This window comes from Mesoplodon bidens (assembly GCF_964165515.1).
Source record: "Mesoplodon bidens genome assembly, chromosome: 10".
In the NCBI taxonomy this organism is placed as follows: domain Eukaryota; kingdom Metazoa; phylum Chordata; class Mammalia; order Artiodactyla; family Ziphiidae; genus Mesoplodon; species Mesoplodon bidens.
Window position 1 is genome coordinate 53,402,008 of NC_138172.1, and position 23,071 is coordinate 53,425,078.

The following is a 23,071-nucleotide window of genomic DNA, read 5'->3' on the forward strand; positions in this document are numbered from 1 at the left end:
AGATCACTACCAGACAAGCTGATTACAGTGAAAGTATTTGGAATCACTGCAATTAAAAATTATTTAGAAATGAAGTTAAAACTCATGTAAAATAAGTTAATGTGAAGCTTATTCCATTTATAAAGCTTATTCACATACTTTATGAAGTATAGTCAATATTTAGTTGTTGGCAAATAAAGTACTCTATTAGAAAAAAAGACTGCAAGAGAACTGTTATAGCAGGCATATCTGTATGCTACACATTGTACAGCACAGCATATGCTTCTCTTCACTCAACTCAGCTGAGAAAGAATGCTTATTTGCTTTTAAAAGAAACCCATTTATAGAAGGTAAATTATGTGTTCATGGTTCAAATGTTAAGTTGCCTTCCAAGCTTCTGATGAGAGATGACTACAGTGTTAGAAAAAGGATAAGAAGCTCAAGTAAATGTAATAGGAAGGACCAATGTATAAAGTTTCTGATGACCTCAAGCTAATAGAGAACCAGTTGTCTAGAGGACGCTGCAGAAGTAACCCATCCAACAATGTACTTTCCAGACATATTAGTGTTGGAATACAATTACCCTCAATAAGACAGTTGAACACAAATGTAATAAAAGTTAAGTAAATATAAATAAGAATTTCTATGTCACATATTTTTGAACTGTCAACCAATTCGGTTGATGGGTTATCTAATAACAGTATGTTTCTTTAACAAATCAGTCTGTGTAGACATCCAGACGAAGAGTCACAGAGACAGAATTAGAAAAAAAATGGGAACAAGGTCATTGTGTGACCTTGAACAACTCCTTAAAAACAAACGTTTGTTTCCTCACAACAGAATGAGGAATTTGGACAAGACCTGTAGATCCCTCCTCTCCTCCGCCCCAATAATAATAAGCCAAGATTCTATGATCAACAGGCCTTTTAGACATCTAGGGCTGAGCAATTAAACCCTGGAGAAATATTGAACACACAAAGACACAATTAGAGGGGCTTCCCTGGTGGCACAGTGGTTAAGAATCTGCCTGCCAATGCAGGGGATACGGGTTCAAGCCCTGGTCTGGGAAGATCCCACATGCCGTGGATCAACTAAGGCCGTGAGCTACAACTACTGAACCTGTGCTCTAGAGCCAGCGAGCCAAACTACTGAGCCCGTGTGCCACAACTACTGAAGCCCACGTGCCTAGAGCCCGTGCTCCACGACAAGAGAAGCGACCACAATCAGAAGCCTGTGCACCACAACAAAGAGTAGACCCCGCTCACCACAACTAGAGAAAGCTCGCGCGCAGCAACGAAGACCCAATGCAGCCAAAAATTTAAAAAAAAAAGGGCACAATTAGAAAGGCCAAGCCTGAGAAAACCTTATGTCCTTTATGTGTATTAATTATAGTTAAGTCTACTTACATCCAAACACTACAATCACCTCTGAGGCTGGATTTCTCTTTCTTATAAACACAAATGAACACTGAATATTATATAACACTGCCACAGAATTTGGATTAGATATGACAAATGGCACACACTGAACAAAAAAGTAAAGTCTTTTTTAAAAAAATTGAGGTCAAATTCACATATAATCATTTTGAAGTGAACAATTCAGGGGCATTTAGTATATTCTCAATGTTGTGCTACCACCAAAACTCTCTAGCCCCAAAACATTTTCATCATCCCAAAACAAAACCTCATACCCCATCCCCTCTATCCCAGGGCAAGGCAAACACAAATCTGCATCTGTTTCCATGGATTACTGGTTTGTTCTTTTTTGTTTGTTTGGTTTGTTCTTAATTGTAAAAGTAATGTATTGCTTAGAAAAAAAAAACCACAGTAAAAAGTGAAAGTCTCTAGCCCATTTACTTCCCTTTAAGTCACATTTTCCAGAAATAATCACTAGAAGGCATGGTCGGCACACATATACATGATGGGTATACACATCATACCGTCTCTTCAAATGGGACTACACTGTGCTTGGTAATGTAAAAATTTCAGCAATCACTTGCCTGGAAACTATCAATGAAGTTTCTTCTCAGGGATTTGCTCAAGTTCATTTCCAGGCATATCAAAAAGAGAAGACTAAACCGGGTAATATTCTCATTTCAGCGGTTTTATGCAACTTCACAGAGGCATTTATTGTCATCAGAGAAGAAGAAAACATTTTATAAAAAAGTAGGTGCACTAGGGCTTCCCTGGTGGCACAGTGGTTAAGAATCCACCTGCCAGTGCAGGGGACACGGGTTCGAGCCCTGGTCCAGGAAGATCCCACATGCCGCAGAGCAACTAAGCCCGTGCACCGCAACTACTGAGCCTGTGCTCTAGAGTCCGTGAGCCACAACTACTGAAGCCCACACGCCTAGAGCCCATGATCCGCAACAAGAGAAGCCACTGCAATGAGAAGCCTGCACACTGCAACAAAGAGTAGCCCCCGCTCGCCACAACTAAAGAAATCCTGCGCACAGCAACAAAGACCCAACGCAGCCAAAAATAAATAAATCAAAAAAAAAAAAAAGAAGTAGGTGCACTAGAGTTCAAGTTAATAAAAAGATGGAGATGAGTTCAAGAAAAAGAAATTCAATCTTGGCAAACATAAAAAAGGCCAGGTGGGACTTTAATTTGTAAACATTACTTTGTAAATATAGGTTAATGTCAAATAAATCTGAACTAACAGAAACAGACAAGTTCTCAACAATATTTTACCTATAAATATTCCTCTATCCAAATTAACCTCATTTATACCTACTTACATACACCAACGATACAAAGCTGATAAATGTGCTATATGCAATAATCCAAAGATAACCACTTCCTTTTCAGAGAAGTGGCTTCATGTCTTCCCTATTTTTATCCTTTTTGGATCACTGATACTAAGATGTTTACATAGGGGGATATACGTTCTACTTCACAGCACTCTTTAACACACCAATATTTCCACTGTTAAAAGAAATGACAGGCCCCAAATGGAGTCACCTGGGCTAAAATCAAAACTTAATTCATAACCTTAATTGCAGTCACAACCTTCCCCAGGAATGCAATCCTAACTGGTCAGTGTGGAATTTTCTGGTCAGCACCAATGAGGTAATTCTTTCTAAACCCCCCTTCACCAAAGAAAGGTGAGGTAATCTGACACATAGACCCTTCCCTCCCCAATAGGTAGGTTACCTAAGCCTGAAAGGCATTTCTGTTTGTGAATTTCCTTGTCTTGCCTATAAAAATCTTTCCCTTTCTGAGGCTCTTTGGAGCTTCTTTCTATTTGGCTAGATGTGATGCCGCTCAACTTATGAATCATTCATAAAGCCAATTCATAAAGCCAATTAAATACTTAAAATTTACTCAGTTGTTTTTTTTAACACTATTAAATTCAGGACTGCTTGCCAATAATATAAAATGTCACAAGTTCATCTTGCTTTTAATACTGCCCTTCTTGAACCTGTAAAATTAGATATACATCTCCATACCTCAATTTAAATCCCGTTTACAAACCCATGTTTTAAAACAAAGAAAATAAGAATTAGGTATACTTGAGTATTAAGAAACAGTGAAGTAACCTCCAATTCTTAAAAATAAACACAATCTCCACTGCAAAATGAAAACAAGTTTTTCTCCAGTCTTTATACCACAGCATCAAACAGTGTGTTTAAAAATTATCTCTTAAAAAAAAAAAATTATCTCTTTAATTAATTCATTCAAATATTAAGTTTTTGTCTAACATGGTTCAAGACTTTCTAAAAATACAAAAAGAGCTAGATATCTAATTGGGAAAATCAGAGATGTACACAAATAACCACAACACAATGAAGCAAGTACATGTGACATTAGTGGAAAAACCCCTGGCTCTGTAAACACTTAGAGGGAGAGAGCGCCTCTTCTTGACATGGGCATTGAAGAGGCAGTTGACAACACCTGTACCATTCTCTAATGTTCTCAAAAGACCTCAACAACACAAACACATGGCAATCATTCTCCACCAATTCTTCCTCCAGACTCTTTATGAAATTTGACCAAACTACTATCTACATCTATCACAACCTTCTATCCATCCATCTTAACCTACTTTTCTTACCCTTTAAACCAGATGAATAAAGCTTTCCATCAAACTGGTAAGCTCTAAGAAAACACACAAGACCAATTATGTAGTAAATCATTTATTACATCACGACAATGTTTATCACACTGCCCTCCTGTGGAAGTACAGTTACTGGCCTTCAATACTGCAGACCATACTCCCAATGTGTCAGAATTCCCCCCAAATTACCATTAGGAAGATACATACAAGGTCTGTTATTCTGTTTGGTTATTTTTAACCAAAGGAAATCTCTTTGGTTTGGGACAAATAGTAATCTTCTGAAACAGAACCTAAACATCTTTTCACTCTTAAAGTACTTTATTTTTTGGGGGTCTTCCCTGGTGGCGCAGAGGTTAAGAATCCGCCTGCCAATGCAGGGGGCATGGGTTCGAACCCTGGTCCGGAAAGATCCCACATGCTGCGGAGCAACTAAGCCCGTGTGCCACAACTACTGAGCCTGTGCTCTAGAGCCTGCCAGCCCCAACTACTGAGCCCACGCGCCACAACTACTGAAGACAGCACACCTAGAGCCCATGCTCCACAACAAGAGAAGCCACTGCAATGAGAAGCCCACACACTGCAATGAAGAGTAGCCCCCGCTCGATGCAACTATGGAAAGCCTGTGCACATCAACAAAGACCCAACACAACCAAAAGTAAAAAAAGTTAAAAAAAATTTTTTTTAAGTACTTTATTTTTTTTTAATCCAAGGGTATGGGGTGGGACCAGATTGATACAGAGAAGAAACAAACGACTGTCCTTGACTTAAGGTGTACAAATGAATTGTTCTATAAAATAAATGGCACTGAAAGGCCTGATTCGAGTTCCAAAAGAATGTCAAGTTTTCAAGAAGCCTGCTGTTCCCCAAACTAACCTTTAAGTACCTTCTTAAACAACTTACGTTGACAGTACCCTTCATGCTTTAAAGTACTGCTATACTTCCTTTTACTTAAATAAAGTTAGAAAAGGTTTTGTGAATATTATATTCCTGTTAACTTTGATCCACCATTAAATCACCTTACCATTTCTGAGTTGCTTTGTCTCCTGGGTGATAATGGAAAGGGCTAGCAAAATATTCCTTTGCCATCCCCTGTCTCTCTCAACCAAAACAGTACTAACCAAAAGAAACATAGTGAGGAAATACTTTAAAATTCAACCAATTTTGCTTTATTATTAACAAATATGATTAAAGGCTTGTAAGACTGTTGAAGCTTTTGACTAATAAAGATACTTTATTACTGCTTGATTCCTTGACTACTGTGAATGCTGGTAAATAAGCAGGGTGAAAAATGGTAAGAAACTTATATGAAATTAAAGCTCACAAGATTCCCCCCCCGCCCCCCAAAAACGAAAAATAAAAAAAACTCTCCACGGATTCTTCTCGACCAGCAGAGAGAAATACAATGACTAACTTAACAGATATACATAATGAGAAAAATAATTTTTTTCCCAGGATGCTGTTCATTGCAAACTATGTAGAGAATGAGTCTTGTAAACTATTATTTTATAAGCTCTATTTGTAAAAGCAGCAAGAAGTGACTTGTTCAAAACACCTGACTGGAGAGACAATCACAACTTTTAAAAATAGCAAATATACTTCGTACTGATACCTAAAATGAAATCAAGGATAGTACAGCAGAAAAAAATCAAAGAAATACAATTTGAAAGTATAAGATGATGTTCCTTGGTAACTTCTAGAGCTAAATAGAAACAAGGAGGGCAGGGTGGAGAATTTGAACACCATGAAATTATCTAAGAGTTTGCTAATCTAGCTTCATACACATCCATAACATCCCTAACCTATTTTATTTTTCTTCCCTCTGAAAAGCTCTTCTAATATTCTTATATTCTCAAGAGCCAACCAAAGCAGTGTTAACTGTATGCTTTTCTAAAGTGACCAGAGAAATCCTATTCATCAAATACAAGGTCTTTTCTCAACTCTCATCCTACTTGATCTTAGTGCTAACACTTAAGAGGACTTGGTCACTGTTCATGCTTTAAACTTTTGTGTGGAAAATACTCCCATTTGACCTCCTTAACAATGTATTTATCTGGCTACTTCTAACTCTTCCTTTAGTGCTTCCTCTTTCCGATTCAGGGGCATTTCACAAAAGTCTATCCCTCAATCTTCTCCCTAACTCTGTTCTCCTGACCATTACATTTTCAGGACCCCAATTTTTGAAATTAAACAAAGAAACTTTTAGTTCTTCCCCATAAGCATTTAACTTAAAATGTTTTTCCTGTATAGTTCCAAAGCAAAAAGCCGAGAGTTATTGTTTAATCTGTCATCTTCTTTTCTGGATTCCAATGATTGTTTACGGTGTTTTCAGGGTAAAGAGATTTATCATAGGGTGATATATTTCCCCAGTAAGGTATTTATTTACATGGCAGGCACACAGTTACAGTGATTTTTTTGCATTACAGGCTATTGAGCCAAAATATCTAAGTTCAGGCTTCAGCTCCATTACTAGCTACATGATTTTGAGCAAATTATGTCTTCTCTTGTTTCTTCATCTGTAAAATGATAGTAATAGTACCTATCCTCACAGTGTGGTTATGAAGACTAAATGAGTTAAATACATGTGAAGAATTTAGGACAGTTTGTGCTATATAAGAATAACTTGATACATACAGATGTACTATTTCAGTGGTGATTGTTATAAAGTGTGCTGAAATGGCTATAAATATAATTAATATACTCTTTTAAAAATGGATATAATTTGTACTAAAAAAAAAAACCCCTATCCTTTTAAAATGTATCATTGAGTGGTTTTTATTATATTCACAAAGCTGTGTAACTATCACCACTGTCTAATTCCAGAACATTTCCTCACCCCCAAAAGAAACCCCATACCCATTAGCAGTCACTCCTCTACCATCCAGACCCCTGGCAACCACCAAATCAACTTCCCGTCTCTAATCTGCTTGCTGTCTTTATGGATTTGCCTGCACTGGACACTTCATACAAAAATAATCTTACAGTATATGGCCTTTAGTGTCTGGCTTATTTTACTTAACACAATGTTTTCAAGGCTCATGATGTAGCACGTTATCAGTACTTTATTCCTTTTCGTTGCCAAATAATATTCCATTGCATGGATATACCACACTTTATCTGTTGATCAGTTGATGGCCATTGGTTTGTCTTCACTTTTTGGCTATCACGAATAATCAATGCTGCTATGGAATGTTACAGTACAAGTTTTCGTGTAAATATATATTTTCTTTTCTTTTCTTTTTTTTTAGTTATGGCCCACTGGCTTAGTTACTCCATGGCACGTGGGATCGAACCCGTGTCCCCTGCATCAGCAGGCAAATTCTTAACCACTGCGTCACCAGGGAAGTCCCAGAATCGCAGTCTCCCTTTTAATATAACTTAAGCCCAAAGAACCCACGGAAAATTGTTACAATAAGACAATAAAATATTGTAAGGACTATAACAGAATCATATAGTACACAGTTCATATAGACACATCCTAAGCAGTTACAAAGTAAATATACATTTTCAATTCTCTTAGGTATATACCTAAGAGTGGAATTGTGGGTCACAGGGTAACTCTATGATTAAATTTTTGAGAAATTGCCAAACTACTATGTTTTTTAATCAAGTAAATAAAGATTTATATCTTTTTGTTACTGTTTTCCAACATTATTATAATGGAATTATATTATTTTACTAACACACTGGTTTCAGATCATAACTTCTCTGTGATTAATTCAACCCATAAATGTTCTGTCTCTCTCATAGAAAATGAGCTCTAAGATTTGAGACATCATCTATTACTAAGCATCTTAGTCAAAAGATATGTTTTAAAACCTGTAGAGCAAATTAAAATCGTGTAGAGAAAATACTTAGTCTCTACTATGGTCCGAATGTTTGTTTCTCCCCAGAATTCAATGTTGAAAACCTAATTCCCAAGGAAATGGTATTAGGAGGTAGCCTTTGGGAGGTGATTAGGTAATGAGAGCTCCAAGGGAGCAGCACCCTTTTAAGAGGCCCCAGAGAGCTTGCTCATTCCTTCTACCAGGTGGGGACAAAGAAGGTACCAGCTGTGGAACAGGAAAACAGTCCTCACAAGAATGTGAACATTCTGGTGCCTTGATTTTGGATTTTCTAGCCCCCAAAACTGAGAAATAGATTTCTATTGTTTGTAAACTACTCAGTCTCTGGTATTTTGTTATAGCAGCTCGAATGAACTAAGACAGTCTGTTGTATATTATACAGAAAGAGTTTTCAAAAGTTTATTAAACTGTTAAGGATCCTTAATCTCTTACAGTGAGTAAGCTGAATTTGAATAATATGTATATGTGAATGACAGAAATGCCCCTTCCCCCAAATTAAAAAAAAAAGGTTGACAACTATTAAATCTAGACTAATTTCGACAAAAACTCATTAAGGGAAAGTTGATAACAACACACTTAGTAAAAATGCCTGACCCTCCTTATTAATACAAAAAGCAAAATAACTCAAATTATTTTTACCTCCTCATGAATAATACTAACCTAACAGAAATATCTGTTCAATGAAAAGAATGTATATGAAACACCTCTTAGAAGTTGACAGCTATCAGAAGTCAAATCACTTACCTATGTAGACTCTTTTGCTGTATCTCTGCATTAGTAACAACACAAATACATGCAGTGGAATAAGGTTGATAATAAACACATAACCACCCCAAGCAGAGACCTACGAGTAAAGAAATGCTAAGTTAAATAATTTATATATTTGCTTTTTAAAATAGATAAGTTTTGTGATGACATGTCATGACAATCTAAACATATAAGCAAATATAAACACTAGGATTTTTAGCAATTTTGAGATGCTTAAAAATGGATTTGTAACCTACAAATAACCTATTTTTCTTTATTTTTATTGATAAGTAAAACAACACAATACCATAAATCTAATACACTTTTATATATTCACTGGAGAAATGGTCAAATTAAATTAAACTTACAAGAACACTGAGAACAATATAATTTGTGAATTGGCAATAAAAAGACTGTCATGGAGATAGACTTTTAGAATATAGATCATAAATTTTTAAAAGAAAAAAAAACCTTTTACTCCCTCCATTTTTGATGATAAATACATCGCAAGAAACTTCACTAAGAATAAGAACAATGGATGTTAGCATTAGTCAACAACTAAAAGGAATACTCAGATGATCTGGATGTGCTTTGTGATCCTCAAGACAAAAGGTGCTGTACCTTGGGTATAAATTTCTTCCTACCAATGGATACAAATCAAGATCCCAGTTTAATGTTTAGCCTGTAGCACAAAATTAGAATAATTCTATTTACCAGACAATTGAGTATGTTATGTTCTGGTCTAAATCAATAAAGATTCTAAAGATTATGTTTATTCCAAACCAATAGAATTTATTAAGTACATTCAGTAATAGGCAATAAGGTCTGTCAAGATCAAAGTTCTTGCATGTTCTCTAATAATTAAAATCTTAAAAGAACCGTATGTACCAATAGTCACCTTAGGAGACTATATGTTAACATACATGTTCTAACAATGTTGCCCTTGTCTAAAATGTATAAGAACAATTTATAAGAAACGGCCTTCAGTTTACAATTCATATAAGAACACCAGTTTACTGCTTCAGTCATATGCTATTTTTCACCAAAGTCAACATTACTCTGGTTGAGTTCCAGTTCTAACTGAAGGACTTCTGGTTATTTCCAAAATTTCAGTCTAAACTTGAAAGAGAATGGGTTTGCTATTATTGAGTACAACTGCACAGAATGTGCCCTAACCTTTAACCACTTTAAAAGGGGCACAGATAATATGGAAGCACAAATTCCATGACATTTGCTTAAGAAACAAAAAAAGTTACTTAAGATTATCATTAATTTTCAGCATAAGACTACTATATAGGCTGTGGTGTGGGAAAGAAAGGCAGGAGATTAAAGAGGTAACACTGAACCCCAACCTTAAGTAATCTGTTGAAAAAAATTATGTTAAGTAGTTTACAGGTTAACCTAGAGAATGTGACCATTATTTAGGAAAAGTTGTATATTTGAAAGAAAAGTTTTTGTTTCACTTGCTGCAAGTATTACGTTTGAGGGGTTGAGTATTAACCCTGCCCACTAAAGTAAAAGTCCATACCAGGCCCTGAAGGTGGGAGCAGGGAAGAGAGTGGTAGTAAGGAAAGAAAATACATTAAACAAAAGATCTTAAAGACTGAAGGAGAAACGAAGTGGAGAAGTAGCCCTGGCTGAGAAGGGAATGATGAAGAGGAGGCACTGATCCAGCTGCCAAAGACTTGTTTGCCCTCATGTAGTTTCAAACATGAAATCTTACCATATAGAAATATGACAAGCAGCAGCACATCGTCCAAAAAACTGACCCAGTTTTAACAGATTTTACCTAAAAAACAAACAAGCAACTGATATAATAAAGTTTATAAATGTTCCTGCTGAATAAAAAAATGTTAAATGTTTAGTAAACTTGTATTACAAAAAGCAAAGATTATTTTTTAAAAAGAGTAATGAGGTTATACAGATACTTGGATCCACTTAATATATATTACATGTATAACACTGGACAGTAGTCAGACATTTTAGGAATAGCTTTGATTTTTTTTTTTTTTAGTTATATAGCTTTTAGTAAAAAGAATCATCTTAAAAGGAACAACTTCTATTTTTCCATGTTATATTTTCTATCTTAAGATGATTAATATCAACAAATTAAGATTTTTAACTAAAGAATAAATTTGTTCAGTAAGTCTACATTTTTATATGGTAGGTTTGCTTAGACATAACACCTTAATCTGTAGTTTTTCTTCATCTGAATGTGATCATCTATATCTCACATATAATTATGAGCATCCATTTTTGAAAACTTATCATTACCTAAAAATTTTCAGATACCACAATCATATCTTCAATAAATTTATATTCTTAAAATTTCTAGAAGGCCTAATGATATGTCAGTAAAATTCTCAATTACTCTGAACTGGAAAGACAACGTGCAATAAATGTTCAGAAAGTTGACAAATCTCTATTGTCTTAAAAAAACTAATCAAAGAGTTTACATGCTCATTTGAAAAATCAAAATATATTAGCACCTTCAGAAAACAAAATGCAAAATTCTAGAAACACAAGCTCCAAATACTTATGCCAAGAGCAAAGGGTCATCTTTAAGATGAATTGAGTAAGAAATGATAGATGTAAGTCCCATTATAGGTAATTCTGTATTAAACATTATAGGTATTCTGTATTAAAAGAGTTATCTCCATGTTCAAATTTAACAGTATGCTTTCTATAGAGCTTATTTCAAGGAATTCTTTACTTTCAAAATGGGCTTCTATTTCTGTTAGTACATTAAAACAAACTACAAGTGACGTCCAATCTGTGGGGAAATTGTAAAACAAACAAACAAACAAACAAAAAAGGAAGGGAGGGAGAGAGGAAGAAAAGAGAAAACACTCAGTTTTACAGCACTTAGAGCAGTATGAGACTTCTAACAGACTATGAAACACTGCTTTGAATTCAATGTTACAGTGCACATGTGTGACAAAATACACTCCAATCCCCTCCCCAAACCATGCCACCTTTGAAAAGGTTTACCTTTGAACAGGGTCAAATAACAAGGTGGGTCCTATTCTAAGATGTGAATAGGGGAGGGAGTATATTAAAATATTGAAAAATTTAAAAGTGAGAAAATTACAACCCTGGAATTTGTGTTATAACTTTATTCATAAACTAAAAGCCACTAAACTGTATACTTTAAAAGGGTAAATTTTATGGTATGCAGATATTTCTCAAAAAAAGTCTGTGCAGTGCAGCTAAAACAGCGCTTACAGGGAAACTTATACCTTTAAGTGCTTATATTAGAAGAGATGATCTCAAATGACTAATTTATAATCTAGAAAAATTAAAGCCAAAACTGAGAAATAAAATAATGAAAAGAGATAACCATGTTCATGTATCAGACTTCATATTGTTAAGATAACAATTCTCCCCAAACTATGTATAGATTTAATGTACTCCCCAAAAAAGTAGAAATCCCAGCTCATTGGGGTAGATGTTGATAAGCCAATTTAAAATTTATATGAAGCAAAGGACTAGGAACAGCCAAAATAATTATGAAAAAGAGGAACAAAGTTAAATCACTCACGCTACCTGATTTCAAGACAGCATGGTGTAGGATATATAGAGATCTCAATAAAACAGAAGAATCCCAAAACAGACTGACATCTATACAGTCAACCTATTCTTACAAGGCTATCAAGGTGAGTAATTCAGTGGAGAAAGGAGTCTTTTCAACAATGATGTTCGAATGACGGGATATCAATATCCCCCCCAAAGAGAACCTCAGCCCTTTTCTTGCACCACAGACCACAATCAACTTGAAACAGATAACAGATCTTAATGTAAAACCTAAAACTATTGAGTTTCTAGAAATAAAAACATGAGAAAATGTTTGTAACTTTGGGGTAGGCTAAGATTTCTTAGATGACACACCAAAAGCAAGATCCATAAAAGAGAAAATGGTAAAGTGGACTTGATCAAAATTAAAAATTTCTACTTAGAAAGATATGTTAAAAAAATTAAGACAAGCCACATACTGGGAGAAATTGTTTGCAAAACACACATCTATCTGATAAAGGACTTATTTCCAGAATATATAAAGAACTCTTACAACTCAGTAATAAAAAGCCGAGCAGCCCAACCAAAACATAGGCAAAAGATATGAACAGACATTTCACCAAAGAAGAAAAGGAATGGGAAATAAGTACATGAAAAGATAATATTAGTCATTGTGGAAAAGCAAGTTAAAACCATGAGATACCACTACAAAACTGTTAAATCTGAACAAACTATGTGCTGGTGATGCAAACAAAATAAATGCAACTCTTCATACTCTGATGAAGGGAATGCGAAATGATAGTCACTTGCAAAAACCATTTGGCAGCTTTGTATAAAATTAAACATGTAGTTATTTTACAAACCAGCAATCCCACACCTAGGCATTTATTCAAGAGAAATACTAATTTATGTCCATATGAAGAACTGTATGCAAATATTTATAGCCTCTTTATTCATAATTACCAAAAGCTGGAAAACAAAATAAATTATAGCACATCCATACAACAGAATACTACTCAGCAGTAAAATGTAACAAGCTACTAAAACATGCAACAACATAGATGACTCTCAGAAGTATTATGCTACATGAAGTAAGTCAGACACAAAGGGCCACCCTATACTATCTGCTTCTATAACATGGCATTCTGGAAAAGAAACTCCCAGAGACATACAGACAGAAATCAGATCTGTGGTTGCAAGTAATACAGGTTAAGGAGAGGATTGATTACAAAGGCACAGGAGGAAACTTAAAAAAAAAACAAAAAAAACCCACAACTATAGGAGGCAATATGGTAATAAGCATTGTTCTAAGTACTATTCTATCTCCATTAGCTCTGTTTTTGGTGACAGTAACAATAGAAGTAATAACAAACATGTACTCATCACTTTCTGTGTTCCTACAATGTTCTATACCTTTACATGCATTAACTTATTTAAACCATATGAGGTAGGTACTATTATTACTTCCATTTTATAGTTGATGAAATAGATATTCGGGAGTTTAAACAACTCTGAGTGATAGAACTGGAATTCAAACAAACAGGAAGAAGATCCAAGAAAAACAAAACTGAAACAAACTAATATTTGAAACTATAATCAAAGACAACTTTCCAGAAATAAAAATTATCAATATACATGTTGAAAGGGGTCACCATTACCAGAAGTGTCAACTTTGGGACATATCCTAAGAAATTTACTAGACTTCAATGCTATAGAGAAAAAACTAATTATTACTTCAGGGAAAAAAGATCATGTTTGTTATGAAACACATAAAATTAGGTTTTTGACAATAACAAGCAAAATGATGATAGTACAACAATTCCAAGAAATTCAAGTAAAGAACAAATGACCTAGACCTTTCTATCTAGCCAAACTCTCATAAATGACACTATAAAAAAACAAGATTTAAACATGCAAGGACTTCAGGAATATGATACTCAAGGGCCTCCCCTGAGGAGTCCAATTAGAGGAATACCTTCATCCAACTGAGAGATATCGTGTATAAAAAATGTATAAATAACATTAATATACAAAATACTATGTACTAGTATATAGTATAAAATATATTACATGCTTAATAACATGTATTACATGTTAATATATAACAAAAGCCATATATGAAAAACCCACAGCACACATATTCAATGGTGAAAGACTGAAGTTTTTCCTCTATGATCAGGAACAAGACAAGGATGCCTACTTTCACCACCTCTATTCAACATAGTACTTGAAGTTCTAGCCAGAGCAATTAAGCAAGAAAAACAAATAAAAGGCATCCAAATTGCAAAGGAAGAAGTAACATCACCCCTGTTCGCAAATATGATCTCATAGGGAGAAAACACTAGATTCCACATACACAAAAACTGTTAGAGCTAATAAATGAACTCAGCAAAATAGCAAGATAGAAAGTCAACACACAAAAATCAGTTGCATTTCTATATTCTAACAATGAACAATGCAAAAAGGAAATTACAAAAAAATTTCCAAATGCATCAAAAAGAATAAAATACAAGTTAACTAATGAAGTAAAAGACTTGTATGATGAAAACTATAAAACATTGTTTGAAGAAAACATAAACAAATGGAAACATCTCATGGTCACTCATGGACTGGAGGATGACAATACTACCCAAAGTGATCTACAGAGTCAATGCAATCCATATCAAAATCCAATGATTTTTTTTCTTTGCAGAAGTAAAAAACCCACCCTAAAATTCATATGGAATCTCAAGGGACCCCTAATAGCCAAAAGAATCCCAAAAGAACAACAAAGACAGAGGACAAACACTTCTTGATTTTAAAACTTACTACAAAGCTAAAGTAATCAAACACTGTGGTGCTGGCATAAAGACATACATATAATACATACAGACCAATGGAACAAAATAAAGAACCCAGAAATAAACCTTTGCATATATGATCAAATGATTTTCAGTAAGGGTGCCAAGTCCTCTCAATGGGGAAAGGACAGTCCCTTCAGCAAACAGTGCTGGGGAAACTAGATATCAATGTGCAAAATAATGAAGCGGGACCCTTACCTAACAGCATATACAAAAACTAACTCAAATGTTAGACCTAAAACTATAAAACTCTTAGAAGAAAACACAGGGCAAAAGCTTCATGCCATTAGATTTGGCAATGATCTCTTGGATATGACACCAAAGGCACAGCAATAAAAGAAGAAACAGACAAACTGGACTTCATGAAAAATTAAAAATTTTGTGACTCAAAGACAATATTAACAGAGTGAAAAAGACAATCCATAGAATGGGAGAAAACATTTGCAAATCATGTATCTTATAAAGGATTACTATTAAGAATATACTGAGAACTCCTAAAACTCATCAACCAAAAACCAAAAAATCCAATTCAAAACTGGGCAAGGGACTTCAGTAAACATTTCTCCAAAGATATACAAATGGCCATTAACCACATGAAAAGATGCTCAACCTCACTGATCACTAGAGAAATGCAAATCAAAACTACAATGAGCTATCACCTCAAACCTGTTAAGACGGCTTACTATCCAAAACAAACAAACAAACAAACAAACAAACGTGTTGATGTGGATGTGAAGAAATTAGAACCCTTGTGTACTGCTAATAGGAATGTAAAATAGTACAGCTGCTACAGAAAACAATATGGTGGTTCCTCAACAAATTGAAAATAGAATGACCACATGATCTGGCAATTTCACTCCTGGGTATATACCCCATAGCAACATACTCATAACAGCTAAAGCATGGAAGCAACCAAAGTGTCCATCAACAAATGAACGGGTAAACAAAAGGTGGTATATAAATACAATGGAACATTATTTCAGCCTTAATAAAGGAAGGAAATTCTGACATATGCCACAGCATGGATGAACCTTGAGGACATTACTCTAAGTGAAATAAGCCAGTCACAAAAAGACAAAAACTGTATGATTCCACTTACATGAAATACTTAGAGCTGTCAAAATCATAGAGACAGAAAGTAGAATGGTGGTTGTCAGGGGCTGGGGAAAGTTAAAATGGGGGGGTTATTGTTTAATGGATATAGTTTCAAGTTTTACTAGATGAAAAACTATGGCGATGGATGGTGGTGGTGATTGCACAACATTATGATCTACTTAACACCATTGGACTCTACACTTACAAATAGTAAATGGTAAATTTTATGTTACTTGTATTTTACCACAATTAAAAAAACACACAAAAAAACAAAAGCAACAACCATGAGATACCACTTCATACCAACAGGCAAGTAAAACAAAAAAACTAGAAAAAAAAACAAGTATTGGTGAGGATTAGGAGAAATTAAAACCCTCATACATTGCCAGTGGAAATGTAAAATGGGGAAACTACTGTGGGAAACAGTCTGGCAGTTCCCCAAAAAGTTAATCACAAAGTTATCATGTCAACCAATAATTCCACTCTTAGGTATATATGGAAGAGAAATGAAAATATATGTCCACATAAAAACTTGTACACAAATGTCATTAGCAGCATTATTCATAATAGTCAATGTCATCAACTAATCGTAGATTTTAAAAATGTGGTATTATCCATACAATGGATTATTCAACCATAAAAAGGAAGTACTGATACATGTCAAAAATATGAATGATTATGCTAGGGAAATGAAACCATACATAAAAGGTCACTTTTTTTTTTTGGGGGGGGGGCAGTACACGGGCCTCTCACTGTTGTGGCCTCTCCCGTTGCGGAGCACAGGCTCCGGATGCGCAGGCTCAGCGGCCACGGCTCACGGGCCTAGCCGCTCTGCGGCATGTGGGATCTTCCCAGACTGGGGCACGAACCCATGTCCCCTGCATCGGCAGGCGGACTCTCAACCACTGCGCCAGCAGGGAAGCCCGGTCACATTTTTTTAATGTGGGTTTTATTTACATGAAATGTCCAGAATAGGTAAGTCTTCAAACAGAAATTAAATTAATGGAGGAAAGGCGGAATTGGGAGGTACAAGGTTTCTTTAGGGGGTGATAAAATGTTCTGTAGGTACACAGAGGATACTAAAAACCACTGAACTGTACGCTTTAAAATGGCTGAAATAGTGAATTTATGTTATATGAATTTTGTCTCAATTTCTTAAAGTGAAATTTTAAAAAATGTTGAAAGGTAATTAACATGCCAGTTAAGGCACTCCTGCAATGATTCAGACTCATGCTATGTTAAAAGAATATAAAGAATAAAAATATATATATATAAACAATACCACTTCTGCATTTCATAAAAGCATACAAAATTTTAAAAATGACAAAATGCAAATGTAGTAACACCTGGGTGATGGCTTCTTTATATTAGTTTTCTATGTTTCTAAATTTCCAACATACAGAATATATTATTTTAAAATTTTATTACAAAATGTTTCATACATATAGAAGAATAGAGAATAATAGCCATCCAGACTTCCAAATGCAAATACATCATATATTTGCTTTGGATGATTTTATTAAAAAAAAAAATTTTTTTTTTTTTACTAACATAGTTGAATCTCCCTTCATACCTTCTTCCTCAATATCACCCACCCATACTCAGGAGTAACCACTATCAAAGCTGGTATATATATGGATAAATGCCATATTTTTATACTTTCATTATAAATAGGTATAAACAAACAGTACACAATATGGTTTGTACTATTTAAAATTACTGTATGTATTCTACCTCAACTTATTTTTCCATTTGGCATTATACTGTCACGCTCCATCCATTCATATGTATTGTCAAGATATATACTTAATATGTAATTTAAATACTAAGTATTAGTTAAAAGACCTCAAAAGGATGTTCCAGATTTTAAGGTTTTTTCTCAGTTGTTTTTAAACATTTTTTGGTGAATACAACAGCATCAGCAGCATCCTGCTGCTTGTCATCATCTTCATCACCATGGGTGCTTTTCTTTCTTCTCTCTTAAACTCAAGATCAAGCAACTGTCTATGTTGATTGACTGCAACAATTCTCCTCTGAAATTCCTTGCCAAAGCAAAAATATCCACAGGCTAAAGAGCTTTAAAAGATGTAAAATACAAAAGAGAAAAATAATACTACCATTCACCTAGCTACCTAAAAATATATGAGTATTCATATGTAAAAATTTGGAGCAATTTCCAACATTGAAAAAGTATGAACATAGGCTAAGATAATAAAGAAGAAAACAATTAAATATATGCAAGGTTTAAATTGAAGCTAGTACTAAGGAGCATCCTTTTCCTTGCAGGAAAAACATTAAGTTTAGATAGCTTAGCAATAAATAGACTTCTGGTTTCTGGTTCTACATGTAAGGAGCTTGGACGTCACCACTCAGTCCTAACAAGTAAAAAGCTGAACAGAATGAAAAACCAACAACTCTTCCTGGACCTGCGAGTGAGGGAAAGACACAGGACAAACTGCTGCTCTCAACAATGGAGAGAAACACATGCAGGAATCAATACTGCAAATAACTGGGGGCAGGGAGGTGGGTAGGAAAACCTGTCTCAGTGTGGAGACTTAAAAACTCCAGGGTGGACTAAGTCATATGGTGGTCCCGACAATTATGCTGGATTTGCCTTGAGGATCTTAACCAGGTTCTCACAATAAATATATGGAAAAAACAAAATCCCCTTGCTGCTTCTGGCACAGGGAGGGGAACAGGAACCATTTTGAAAAATGCAAAGGCATTCTGTTCTTAACAAGGCCTGTCCTCAGAAGAAACTATTAACCCAGAGCCTGACCTGCTGGGGTGTTATCAGAGCCTAACTGACCTGGGGAAGGGAAATACATAACTCCAGTCAGCTCTAGCCATCCTTTCCCACCTAAGTGGGGAGAGAGAAAAAAGAAACATTTGTAAAGTTCACAGTCCAACTTACTAAAAGACTTAGACCTAATCATAGGACTATACCTTACCTCCTGATTACTAACGGCTTATTCACAGCAATTCCTTTTACCAAGTGTATCATGTCTGGCTATGAAGACATACCAAAAGGCAAAAAAACACAATTTAAAGAAACAGAGGACGCATCAGAACCAGATATGGCAAGGATTCTGAAAGTATCAGACCAGGGATTTAAAACTATGATTAATATGCTAGGAGCTCCAATGGATAAAGGAGATAGCATGCAAGAATAAATGGGCAATGTAAGCAGAGAGCTGGAAATCCTAAGAACCAAAAACAAAACAGAACAAAACACAAAACAAAACAAAACAAAGAGGCTACAGATAAAATGAAGGATGCCTATGCTGAGTTTATGAATAGACTGGCCATGGCTGAGGAAAGCATCTCTGAATTAGAGGCTATATCAATAGAAACCTCCAAAACTGAAAAGAATGAAGACTAGAAAAAAAAATAAAACAGAATATCTAAGGACTGTGGAACAACAACAAAGGTGTAATGTACATGTAATAGAAATACCAGAAGGAGAGGAGAAAAAGGAACAGAATATTTGAAATGATAATGACTGATAATTTCTCCCAATAAAGTCAGCCATCAAACTACAGATCCAGAAAGCTCAAACACTAAGCAACAAATGCCAAAATAACCAACCACAACTAGGCATACCTTTTTCAAACTACAGAAAATCAAAGATAAAAAAATCCTGAAAGAAGCCAGAGCAAAAGACACCTTGCCTATAGAAGAACAAGGATAAGGATTACATGACTTCTACTCAGAAATCATACAAGCAAGACAAAAACAGAGTGAAATATTTAAAGTATTAAGAGAAAAAAAAAAACCAATCTAGAATTTTGTGCCCTGTGAAATTATCCTTCCAAGTTAAAGGAGAAATAAAGACTTTCTTAGACAAACAAAAATTGAGGGAATTTGTTGACAGATTTGCCTTACAATAAATGCTAAAAGTTCAACAAGAAGGAAAATAACATAGATCAGGATCTTAGATCTACATGAAGAAAGGAAGAGCATCGAAGATGAAGTACAGGTAAACTAAAAACATTTACTTTTCTTATTCTTAATTGATCTAACAGATAAGTCTGTTGAAAATAATAATACCAACAATGTATTCTATTATGTATGCTCATATAAAAGTGAAATGAGTGACAGTTATGATACAAGGGACAAGAGGGAGAAATTAGGATTATTTTGTTATTATAAGGTACTCACTGCCTATAAAGTGATACAGGCAGACCTCAGAGATATTGTGGGTTTGGTTCCAGACCACTACAATAAAGTGAATATTGCAGTAAAGCAAGTCACATGAATTTGTTTCCCAGGGCATATAAAAGCTATGTTTACACTAAATTGTAGTCTATTAGGAGTACATTATGGGGTTTCCCTGGTGGCGCAGTGGTTAAGAATCCACCTACCAATGCAGGGGACACGGGTTCAAGCCCTGGTCCAGGAAGATCCCACATGCTGCAGAGCAACTAAGCCCGCGTGCCACAACTACTGGAGCCCACATGCGTAGAGCCCATGCTCCGCAACAAGAAGCCAGTGCACCACAACAAAGAGTAGCCCCCACAAACTGCAACTAGAGGAAGCCTGCACGCAGCAACAAAGACCCAACGCAGCCAAAAATAAATAAATTAATTAATTAAATTAATTTTTAAAAAGAGTACATCATGCTTTAAAAAACCAACACATATACTTTAATTAAAGAGTACTTCATTGCTAAAAAATGCTAACCATCATCTGGGCCTTTAGTGAGTTGTAATCTTTTTGCAATAGTAACATCAAAGATCTCTGATCACAGATCACCATAACAAATATAATAATGAAAAAGTTTGAAATATTGTGAGAAATACCAAAATGTGACAGAGACACAAAGTGAGAAAATACTGTTGGATAAATGGCACTGACAGACTTGTTTGATGCAGGGTTGCCATAAACCTTCAATTTCTAAAAATGCAGTATCCGTGAAGTACAATAAAATGAGATATGCCTGTATAGCATTCTTTCAAAGTGAACTTGGATTAGCTGTAAATGTATGTTGCAAACTCTATGGCAACCGCTAAAAAGTTATAAAACAAAGCATAACTAATATGCCAGAAAAAGAGAGAAAACTGAACATATAAAATGCTCAGTTAAAACAAAAGGTAGAAAAAGAGTAGAGAACAAAAATAAAACAAAGAACTAAAGAGTTCCAACTAGAAGACAGTAACATATATGGTAAATATTAATCCAACTAATAATAGCCATTTGAACGTCTAAATGGTCTAAATGCACAAATTAAAAAACCAAATTGTCAGAGTGGATCAAAATCCAAGATCCAACTATATGTTGTCTACAAGAAACCCACTTTAAATATAAAGATACATATAGTTTTAAAATAAATAGATGGCAAAAAATATACCATGCTAACACTAATCAAAAGAATGCAAGAGTAGCAATATTAATCTCAGACAGAGCCGACCTCAAAGCAAAGAAGTGATCAGAGATAAACAAGGGCATTACACAATGACAAAAGGATTAATTCTCAAAGACGACATAATCCTTAAAGTGCATGTGCCTAACAACAAAGTGTCAAACTACATGAGGAAAAACTGATAGAGCCACGAGGGTAAATGGATGAATCCACTACCATAAATGGAGACTTAAAACCCAACCTCAGATGGAGGAATCCAGCAGGTAGAAAATCAGTAAGATTTTCATGATTTAAGAAAGTCATGAAACTCAACACCACCACCAATCAACTGGATATTGGATATAATGGACATCTAAACTCGATTTCATCCAAGGACAGCAGAATACATGTTCTTCTCAAGCTTACACGGAACATTCACCAAGGTAAACCACATCTGGGCCATAAAACACATCTTAACAAATTTGAAAGGATAAAAATCATGTAAGGTGTTGCTCTCAGCCCACAATGGAATTAAACTAAAAATCAGTAACAGAAAATTAACTGGAAAATCTCAAAATAAATGGGGATTAAACAACATACCTTTAAACAAATATATGGGTCAAATAAAAAAATCTCGAGAAAAATTTTCAAATATTGTTAACTAAATAAAAATGAAAATACAACTTACCAAAATTTGTGGGATATAGAGAAAGCAGTGCTCATAGGGAAATTTACAGCACTGAATGTATATAACAGAAAAGATAGATCTAAGACAATTATCTAAGTTTCCACCTTAGGAAACTAGAAAAAGAAGGGCAATTTAAATCCAAAGGAAGCAGAAGAAAAGAAATAAGAATCAGGGCAGAAATCAATGAAGTTGAAAAGAGGAAATTTATAGAGAAAAGTCAATGAAACCACAAACTGGTTCTTTGGAAGATGAACAAAAATCAATACACCTCTAAGCCAGGCTAAGAAAAAAGGAAGACACAAATACTAATACTGGAAATAAAAGAAGGACCATCACTACAGATCCCATGGACATGTATTAAAAGGACAATAAAGGAATACAATGAACAACTCTATGTGCACAAACTTGATAACCTAAATGAAATGGACCAATTCTGTGAAAGAAATCTCCCAAAACTCAAACAAGAAGAAACAGGCAATCTGAATAGGGCTCTGTTAAAGAAATGGAATCAATCAATAATTAATAACCTTCCAAAACAGAAAGCACCAGGCCAAGGTGGGTTCACTCGTGAATTCTACCAAACATTAAAAAAAAAAAAAAAAGAGCAATACTCTACCTCTTTCAGCAAACAGAAGTAGAAGGAATACTTCCTAACTCATTCTACAAGGCCAGCATTGTCCTAACGTCAAAATCAAAGACATTACAAGAAAAGAAAACTATAGACCAAGATCTCTCTCGTTAACATGGATGCAAAAATCCTCAACAAGACATTAAGAAATCAAGTCTAACAACGTATTATAAGAATTATATATCAGTATCATGACCAAGTGAGATTTATTCCAGGTATGACATAGTGGCTCAACATTTGAAAATCAATTAATGTAATTCATGACATCAAAAAGTCAAAAGGAAAAATATCATGTAACTACAGTTGACCCTTGAACAAGGCAGGGGTTGGGGCAGTGAC

At 34.9% G+C, this 23,071-nt stretch overlaps 1 protein-coding gene across 1 annotated transcript in view; it reads right to left on the bottom strand.

Annotated features, from left to right (window-relative positions):
- STT3B (STT3 oligosaccharyltransferase complex catalytic subunit B) overlaps positions 1 to 23,071 on the bottom strand; it is a 100,771-nt gene that overhangs the window by 20,805 nt on the left and 56,895 nt on the right. The window contains exons 4-5 of the mRNA XM_081246969.1: positions 10,351 to 10,416; positions 8,625 to 8,724 (exon numbers count right to left, since the gene is read on the bottom strand). Of these exons, the coding sequence (XP_081103095.1) occupies positions 8,625 to 8,724; positions 10,351 to 10,416 (166 nt within the window). The remainder of the gene's footprint in view (positions 1 to 8,624; positions 8,725 to 10,350; positions 10,417 to 23,071) is intronic.